This window comes from Lactuca serriola, chromosome 1 (assembly GCF_051521515.1).
Source record: "Lactuca serriola cultivar US96UC23 chromosome 1, Lser_US96UC23_V15, whole genome shotgun sequence".
NCBI lineage: Eukaryota > Viridiplantae > Streptophyta > Magnoliopsida > Asterales > Asteraceae > Lactuca > Lactuca serriola.
In genome coordinates this window covers 169,214,854-169,224,041 of record NC_136408.1, presented here as the reverse complement: position 1 = coordinate 169,224,041, position 9,188 = coordinate 169,214,854, and the positions used below count along the sequence as shown (strand labels likewise).

Here is a 9,188-nt window from a genome sequence, read left to right as displayed (position 1 = left end):
TACACATAAAAGGGGCATTATACAAGCTAATGCCCACCCCAAGCTAACATTGTCAACATGCAGAAACTCAAGGATCCTAGCCACTACGAATAGAGACTGATCGTCTATCCTCCAATTAAGGGTACTTAATCCCCTTTAAGGTTTAAAGAGTTAATAACATCTTTCATCAGTGTTTGGGTTTCCACACCCCGCTTGGACGCACGATATCTTACTATAGGATGTGCATAAGGGGATTATTTCACACTTTAGTGACTTGGCAACCCTCTTACTTCTGAACATATGTTAAGATCCTAAGGTTTAAAGAGTTAATGACCTCTTTCTCATGAGTTTAGGTTTCTACATCTTGCTTGGACGCACGATATCTTACTATGGGATTTGAATAAGGGGATCATTTAACGCTTTAATGACTTGGAAACCCTCTTATTTTTGAACTTGTGTTACGATCCTAGAGTATAATCTACGGTTTATAACATTATCATGTTATCTTACGATTTAGGATCCTCCCTAGTAAAAAAAAAATCTAAGGTTTATAACATTATCATGTTATCTTACAAGTTGGGATTTTCCCCAGTTATTATCCGAGGTTGGGTTTTTCCTAGTTATTATCTAAAGTTGGGATTTTCCTTAGTTATTGCCTAAAGTGGGATCTTCCCCAAGATTTCTTAAGTTTGGATTTTCCCTAGTATTTCTCAAGTTGGGATCTTCCCCAGTATAGCTTACATTGGGATATTCCCTAAGATTTCTTAAGTTGGGATCTTCCCCAGTAAAACTTTAAGCTAGAATCTTCCCCGATGAATTACTATGTGGGATCTTTCCCAATATTACCTAAGTTGAGATATTTCCCAATATTACCTAAGTTGGGATTTTCCCTAGCGAGAGTTAAGTATGAATTTTCCCCAGTAATTTGCTAAAGCTTATAACACTGATGCGTTATCTCATGTTGGGATTTTCCCCAGAAATACCTAATGTTTATAGCATTTTCATGTTATCATACAGTTTGGGATTTTTCACAGTAAGTTACTAAGATTAGATCACTCCCCCGAATATGTGCAAGACTTGTAGCGTTACCATGTTACAAACAAGAGTTTTCTCAGCTCGATTTATCTCCAAATGAGAATCCTCCCTAGTTCACTAAGTAGAAGTTGAACAAGGATCTTCCATGATGAAATCCTAAAGCAAGAATACTCCTGGTACAAGCTTCAATATCACGTGGAGCTAAAAGACTTAAAAAAGTTCTACTAATTCAAAACTAAACCTAAGGGTCATCAGGTTCTATTTATCCTTATTTCCTAAAAATTATACTTATAAGCAGATTCTCCTACGTTATAATCAAAAGCTTATCTTTTTTAACTAAGGCAGATGATTAGCTATCCTAGATCACTAGGATCCCAAGAATTCTTGTATAACCTGAACTCTTTAGGATCCTAATCGTCTAGGGATCCTCATGAAAACCTATTTTGATTCTGTAACCAAATCAATCATGCAAGAAAAAGAGATAAACCAAAGCATCGATATTAAAAGGGGTTACCGTCTAACCCAACAAAAAAGAAAATATTGTTTTAGAAAAAAAAATTGTTTTTTAAATTTATCAAACTTAATTCAAGTTTTGATCACCCCCAACTGGGTAATACTCTGTCTCTTTCTTCTCGTCTCTGTAGGATCCTGGCCAACATTTACAAGCATACCAGTCAAATTCGCCAGTGTTTCATGCCAATCTTCAACATTCTAGGATCCTGCATTCTCCACATCCTCCGCCAGCTTGATCTTTATCTCTTAGTTGACCTCAACAAGACTGATCTTAACCTCAAAAATCAACTCCTTGGTTTCCAGCCCATGCTCTGCCCGGTCAAACTTAACCTTCAGATCTTCTATGGATTGAGAAACATGATCAAGAAACCTATAAAAGATCACAGTAATGAGAACTAAAATAAAACAAAAAAGGCATAAAGATCCTTAAATATTGCCAGAAAGAGATCAGCTTCCTCAATGCCTCATCCTCCCCAAAGCTCTCAACCAACTTCCTCTTTCGGGATCCTGGAGTATTGACGGTCAGATTTATCAAGGTTCTCTCCGAAGGAAGAGAAGATGAAGTCTTGTCCTTCTACACCACAAGTTGGCCACCGAACATGGAAGAGTCAATATCAAGAAGGGTAAACCAAGCACTAGAGTGTGTGGCCTTGGATCCTAAACATAACAAAGGAACTTAATAAATTCAGGATCCTTCATGAAAAATAAAAAATAGACAAATAAAGGAACTTTGCCGTTCGACATGGGGGCAATAGCATATTTAACTTTCAAAACTAATGGATCTTTCAATCTCAGGCAAAGCAAGGAAAATCCTAATCTTCTCCTAGGTATCTTCAGCAGCAAGGACGGGATCCTCAAACTTGAAAGTTGCATCAAAACAAATAAAACAAGGAAGTGTGAATTTTACATCATCAACGAAATAAAATAAAATCATATCGTTTCTAACCTAATTTCTTGGTAGGAGATCACCGTCGGGGATGGATTCACGTTTCACAAAGAAATATTTCTCTTTCCAAGAACCTTCGTTTTGTTTTGATTTCAAAATAAGATGTGATTTACTTGTTTTGAATCTGAGTAGGAAATGACAAGACCCAAAAGTTTGGATATCACAAAAGTGGGCCAACTTAGCTAAATCCCATGTATAGATCCTTAGATTGATTCAATCGATCAACCTAAAGCAGGTCCTTCAGATCATCAGCATAGTTTGGATGGGACCAAAACTAAGTAGGAGAGACGAAGTCAGATTCAGTCTTAGCATCAAAAGGCTTGAACATAACATCAGAAGGAAAAGCCCCGATTCACTTCAAGGACTCAATGTCATCATCACTGAGAAAAAAGGTCTCTTAACAAGACAGGATCCTCTGATCGGTGAAGTCCTCGTCAGAAAATCAAAGACGCTCGAGCGAGAATGGAGTGCCTCTTTACCCATAATCAACAAACATGAAAAATAAGAAGAAATGAGAAAGGAATTTACCTTCAAACCAAGGAGAGAAAAGTGATTTGGCAGTATAATCATATCTTTTGAACGGATACAATTCTATCCATTAGAGTTTGAATTTCGAATCCTTTATTTCCAATTAATTAAATTATACACTTTAAGTACTTGAAATCAATTCAAATAATTTGCAGGTATAATTTTGGGGAAATTGTTAGGGCCAAGATCCTCGGTCCTATCTAGGATCCTGGATCTAAAAGATATCTAATGATCCTTCAACATATCCAGAATCCCAGATCTTAAAGGAGTCTTAGGATCCCGAAGATACATCAAGATCCTGAACATCACTGTTATTATTTCTGAACAAGTTTAACAGCTATATTTCTTGTTTATTTATCACATGTGCAGAAATGGTCAACATAGGACTCATTCACAACGAAGAATCATTCCAACCAGGCTTAAGACCTGGAAATACCAAGTCAAAGCACGTTGTAAATACCAGCTCAGCAGGATCCCAGAAATATCGGATGTTTAGTTACTTAAACTAGACAATAAATACACCTGTAAAACATAGACAACGGGGACAATTCTCTAACACCTTACACATTTAGTATCACTTTACCGTTTGAAATCGTATTATCATCCTTATCTCTATAATTCTTTCTTCAATCAATAAAATCAAACAAGGCAGGTGATGATTATCACCTCCCAAGGTTTTATGTCGGAGATCCTAACAAGGATCAATGGATTTCCTTGTAAATCTCTTGTGCAATCTTGTTCTAATTTCGTAATCACTTCACCTACAACACAACAGCCTCTCATGCAATTTGGTTCATACCCACTTAGTCGATTTTTGACCAAGACAATGTTGTTAATAGTCTACTTGTGATCGTTAGGATCTTTCCATATGTTGGCGGGATCCCTGATTGCCGGGATCAACACGTGGGTTATGGGGATCCTGGTTTCCAGCGGGATCCTTAAGGAATATCCTTGATTGGCTAAAGCATCTGCTTCAACATTGTCTTCTCTAGGAATTTGATTTAGGCTAAATGTTATGAATTTTGAGGCCAGGTTTTTTAGTATTTGGAGATATAATGCTAACTTCTCTCCTTTCACTGCATAGAATCCATCAAAATGGTTAGTTAGTAGTAAAGAATTGACAAATACCTGAAGATCCTTGATTTGAAGATCTTTGGCTAATTAATTGTAGCCCCATGATCAGCTCCGCGTATTCTGCTTTGTTGTTGGTTGCATTGAATTCACAGCTGATTGTTTGGGCTAGGATGTCCCCATGTGGCGATTTTAGTATGATCCCCAAGCCAGTTCCTCTTTGGTTCAATGCTCCATCTGTGAATAGCATCCGTATTCCCCTGTTTTCCTCTTCTATATGTTGTTTGGCTTCTATTTCAACTTCAACTCTTAGATCATCACTAAAGTCGACCATAAAATCTGCCAATGCTTGGGACTTTATGGCATATCTTGGTTTGTACTTTATGTCATACATGCTTAATGTCACAGACCATTTTTCCATTCTTCCTGACATTTCTGGTTTGCACATAACATTCTTAATTGGATAGTTAGTTCTTACAATTATAGGGTGTGTTTCAAAATAATGCCATTGGTTATTAGAAGTTGTTACTAATGCAAGAATAAGTTTTTCAAGGTGAGAATACCTAGTCTCAGGATCCATAAGACTTTTACTTACGTAGTATATGGGATGTTAGTCCCCATTGAGATCCTTAGCTAGTACAATGCTTATCGCGTTTGAGGATACTAAGAAGTAAATAAGGAGTGGTTCCCCATCTAGTGGTTTTACCAATAGGGAGGGTGAGCTTAAATATTTCTTAAGCTCTTGGAAAGCATCTTCATGTTCCCGGGTCCACTCGAATCTTTTGTTCTTCTTCAAGATGTCGTAGAAGAGCTTGAATCTTTCTAAGGATCTTGAGATGAACCTGTTTAGGGCTACCACTCTTCCCGTTAATCTCTGAACATCCTTTGTTGAGGATGGTGATCTCAGATCAATGATAGCCTTGATTTGTTCCGGGCTTGCTTCAATTCCTCTTTTGGTCACCATGTATCATAGGAACTTACCTGATCTCATCCCAAAGTGGCACTTGGAGGGATTCAGTTTCATGTTATATTGGTCTAGGATGTCGAAGGCTTCTTCGAGATCCTTGAGATGATCCTCAGGTTTTTGGACTTGACCACCATATCATCAATGTAGACTTCCATCGTGTCCCCTAATTTCTCCTTGAACATCTTATTGACCAATCTTTGGTATGTTGCACCTGCATTTTTAAGACTAAATAGCATGGCAGTGTAACAATAGATACATGTTGGATTTATGAACTTCGTGTCTTCTTGGTTAGAGGGTTCCATCTAGATCTGTTGGAATCCTCTTGATGCGTCTATGAACGTTAGTAATTTATGGTCCGCTGTTGCGTCTATCAAGGAGTCGATGTGTGGTAGAGGGAAAGGATCCTTGGGACAAGCCTTGTTAAGATCCATATAGTCCACTGACACTCTCCATTTTATGTTCTTCTTTTGTACCATGACCATATTAGCTATCCATATTGGGAACTTCACCACCTTGATCATGCCAGTTTTGAGAAGTTTTTCTATTTCTTCTTGTATAACTTGGTTTCTTTCTTGTGCAAATTTTCTTCTCTTTTGGTGTATCGGTTTGAAAGATGGGTCGATGTTAAGTTTATGGATTATTATGCTTTTGTCAATACCTATCATGTCCTCATGCTTCCATGCAAACATCTTGCTTCTAACCTTAAGGAACCTTATGAGATCATTTTCGAGTCATTCATGCATTGAGGATCCTATGAGAACTTTGGCTTTAGGATCCTCAAGGTTCAGGGGCACTTCTTTTATGTCATGTTCTCTTGCTTCTAATACATCTTGTGCCTCCTGCTTTAATTGTTATGCTTGTCATAGTATTGTTGAGGACTTCATCAAAGTCTTGTGGCATTTCTTCGATTCTTATTGGTCTCCTATGATCTTTATCGTCCCCCATAGGGTGGGCATCTTCACGCATTGATGATATGTCAATGTAACGACCTTCATTTCGTGGATCCACGGTCTACCTAATATGACATTATAAGAAGATAATGTGTTAATTACACAAAAAACTTTGTATAGAATTTACCCCCTCTATGTAGATTGGTAGCTTTATTTTGCCGATGGTTTGCTTGGTTTCACCGCTAAACCCAATCAGTATTGAGGATCTTGCAACTATCTAAAACTTCGAGATGTTCATTCATTTCAATGCATCCAGGAGTATGATGTTAACTGAGGATCATCCATCAACGAGGATCCTTCTAACAAAATGGTTGGCGATGTATAGGATAATTACAAATCCGTCATGGTGAGGATCCTGGATGTGCTGCTTATCCACTTCGTCGAAGGTGATCTCCTTTTCGTCAGTGATCGTTGTGTTCTTGTGTAGTCCCTTTTCCTTCTCCATTTTAGACACCTTAGCATGCCTTTTGTTGCATAGTAACAGGTACCACAAATGTTAAATCCTCCAAAGATCACATTGATTACCTTTACGTTAGCACCGGGGGGAGGGGGGATCCTGGTCTTTCGAGGATCCTCTGAGGATCATGTTCCTTTTCTTTTGGTTTTCTCCTTTCTTCGTCCTAGGATTTTTTGAGGTATCCTTTGCCCAGGAGATAGCTAATTTCTTTACTGAGAGCTATGCAATCCTCTATGACGTGACCAAAGTCTTCATGATACGCACACCATTTGGACTTGTCTTTCCAAGCAGTGGATTTTTCTCCTTTTCTTGGCCATCTTGCTTTGTCTCCTAGATCCTGCATGGCAAAGATTACACCTGAAATATCCATAGAAAAACAATAGTCAGTAATCTTACGGAAATCTTCTTCCTCTCTATCATATTCAAGGGCGTTAACCCTGTGATGGTCGGGTTTGAAATAAGGTTTTGATTTATAGAACCTTTGGGCCGACAAATTGGCCTTCCTATTAGGGTGATCATAAGAGCTTGGTGGGTTACTCCTCTTTTGGATCTCCTTGTCTTCTTCAAGCCAGATGAATCTCAATGCCCGGCTCCTAACTTTGTCCATCTTTTTGCATAAGGTCATTATGAGATCTTTGTAGAAGGTAGAATCCTTCTTTAAGCCCATTTTGAAAACTTCGACAAAAGTTTCCATATCGATGTTGGGGATGCTCAGAGTTTCCCTATCAAATATGTTCATAAAAGTCCTAAGGGATTCCTTAGGATCCTGAACCACTCAATAGAGATCGCTAGTGATCTTTTCGAATATCTGCTACAAGAAAATTGATTGTTAAATAAATTAATCAAATGAGAAAATGATGTGATCGAATAAGGAGGAACGTTGAGGAGCCACTTCAGAGCGGATCATGTGAGGGTGGAACCAAAGCCCTTGCATAGGAAAGCTTTTTTCAAATGGAGAGAGGATGGGAATAATTTTCATCCTTTCCCTGTATTGTGCCACGTGCTCCTCAGGATCCGTAGTTTCGTCATAGGGCTTCATGTTGGCAGTCTGGAAGCATTTGGAACTATAGTATCAGCTATCCTTGGGACGAATCTGGAGATCAACTAATAACAAGAATTCCAAAAATTTCAGGATCCTATGAGATCAACTTATAGTCGTTGCTTGAATTGGTCCTCTAGGTCTTTTCCCTGTTTGTGACGATAATTTGTTGAGAGTGTGACTTTGACTGATTATTTTTGCACATGTAAGAAAGACAATAAAATATATAGCTATTAAAAATACCAGTCAGGATCCTAGAGTATATACGGGGTCTTGAAGTTCAATTATGTTAAAGTTTTAAGATCCTTAGACTTGAGGATCTTATAGTAGTTTCGAGTTCCTAGCCCTAACAATAAAGCTCATTGGATAGCGGTTAAGAACATTCTCAAGTAGTAGCGAAGAACTAAGGATTGGGTCCTAGTGCTTGGTGGCAATGATAACTTGAAAGTAATTGGATATAGTGATGCCAGCTTTCAGATAGAACGATACAATTTTCGTTCTCAATCTATCTAGGTTTGACCCTAAATGGAGGAGCAGTTACTTGAAAAAGTTCCAAACAAGAAACAGTGGTTGATTCTACTTGTGAATCGAAGTACATAGCAACAAGCAAAGCATCGAAGGAGGCTATTTGGTTGAAGAACTTCATCGGAGACCTTGGAGTTGTGTCAGCCATAAAGGAGCCAATGTAGATTTTCTATGATAATGAAGTAGCAGTTGCCTTGATAAGGGAACCAAGAGATCATGGTAAATCAAGACATATCGATAGAAAATACCATTTTATAAGACATAGAGTAGAAGATGGTCACCTCATTGTGAAGACGGTATCATCAGAAGAGAATTGTTCAGTATTCTAGGACGACTGGTCTGAAATATGATATTAGCTTTAGTAGTTAGATAGTTATTTAGAAACTTGTAACAAATGCAAGTGACTTTTGATGATTAAATAATGGAGAATTGTTTATGAGTATTGTTTACTATCTTTTGTCAAATGTTTATTACTGTGCTTTACTTTTCATGTTTACTTCTCGAATAATTCGATTATTCAAATATCCACAGTCGATCATACTTTTAGAAGTAAATAGTCAATAATACTTTCATGAATCTGATTGTAGATTGTCAAAAGGAGTTTTAGACATCGCAATAGTTTTGTTGCAATATTCATGAGTACTTTGAAATGGAGAATTTAAGTATTGGATTAACCCACGCTCAGAGAATTACCTCGTGGAATTTATCATGAGTAATTCTCATACGATAATATCTTATAATCTTTAAACTGATATATGAGTCATGGTTTACAAATTAGTTGTGCATTGACGATATGTAAACGTATCAGTAACTTGATGTTATAAAACGTATGGTTGTGCATGATTTGGTGAGTGAATACTAAAAGCCTATGAGTCAAATTTTATATATTACTTTTCCTTAATGGCAAAAGCAATATGTTGGGCCCCTCGATGATTTGGTGTTGACTTATAGTGTCGGGCCCATCCAGGGCTAAATTGATGTGTTAGATTAGTAGTTCTTTGTCATTACAAATCAGAAATCTAGAAACAAAGTATTAGACAATGAGATTGATTGGTCCATGTCGTTTTTCCACATGATATCTTGCAGAACGGAGGATTATATGATCACTTATCTTAGGACACGTATCTGACTAGGTCAGAGTTCGATAGCGGCTTTTGGAAGCTACATTTTGTTGATTA

General features: G+C 37.6%; 1 protein-coding gene across 1 annotated transcript; it reads right to left on the bottom strand.

Moving 5' to 3' along the window:
* Window positions 1–1,474: 1,474 nt before the first annotated feature.
* Window positions 1,475–4,505, bottom strand: LOC145063957 (uncharacterized). The gene is made up of 4 exons (XM_079011508.1): window positions 4,130–4,505; window positions 3,846–4,077; window positions 1,783–1,897; window positions 1,475–1,531 (listed from the first exon to the last, which is right to left on the bottom strand). The coding sequence occupies exons 1-4, from the start codon at window positions 4,503–4,505 to the stop codon at window positions 1,475–1,477; spliced, it is 780 nt and encodes a 259-aa protein (XP_078867634.1).
* Between the last annotated feature and the right edge of the window lie 4,683 nt (window positions 4,506–9,188).

Bases quoted from the DNA above. Each gene is read 5' to 3' on its own strand.
- LOC145063957 (XM_079011508.1), bottom strand. From the start codon at position 4,505: ATGTCAGGAAGAATGGAAAAATGGTCTGTGACATTAAGCATGTATGAC. The intron at 4,078-4,129 runs GTATTTGTCAAT...GATTCTATGCAG, and splicing joins TTCAAATCAAGGATCTTCAG to TGAAAGGAGAGAAGTTAGCA. The intron at 1,532-1,782 runs GTCAACTAAGAG...TTGTTGGGTTAG, and splicing joins TTAAGATCAGTCTTGTTGAG to ACGGTAACCCCTTTTAATAT.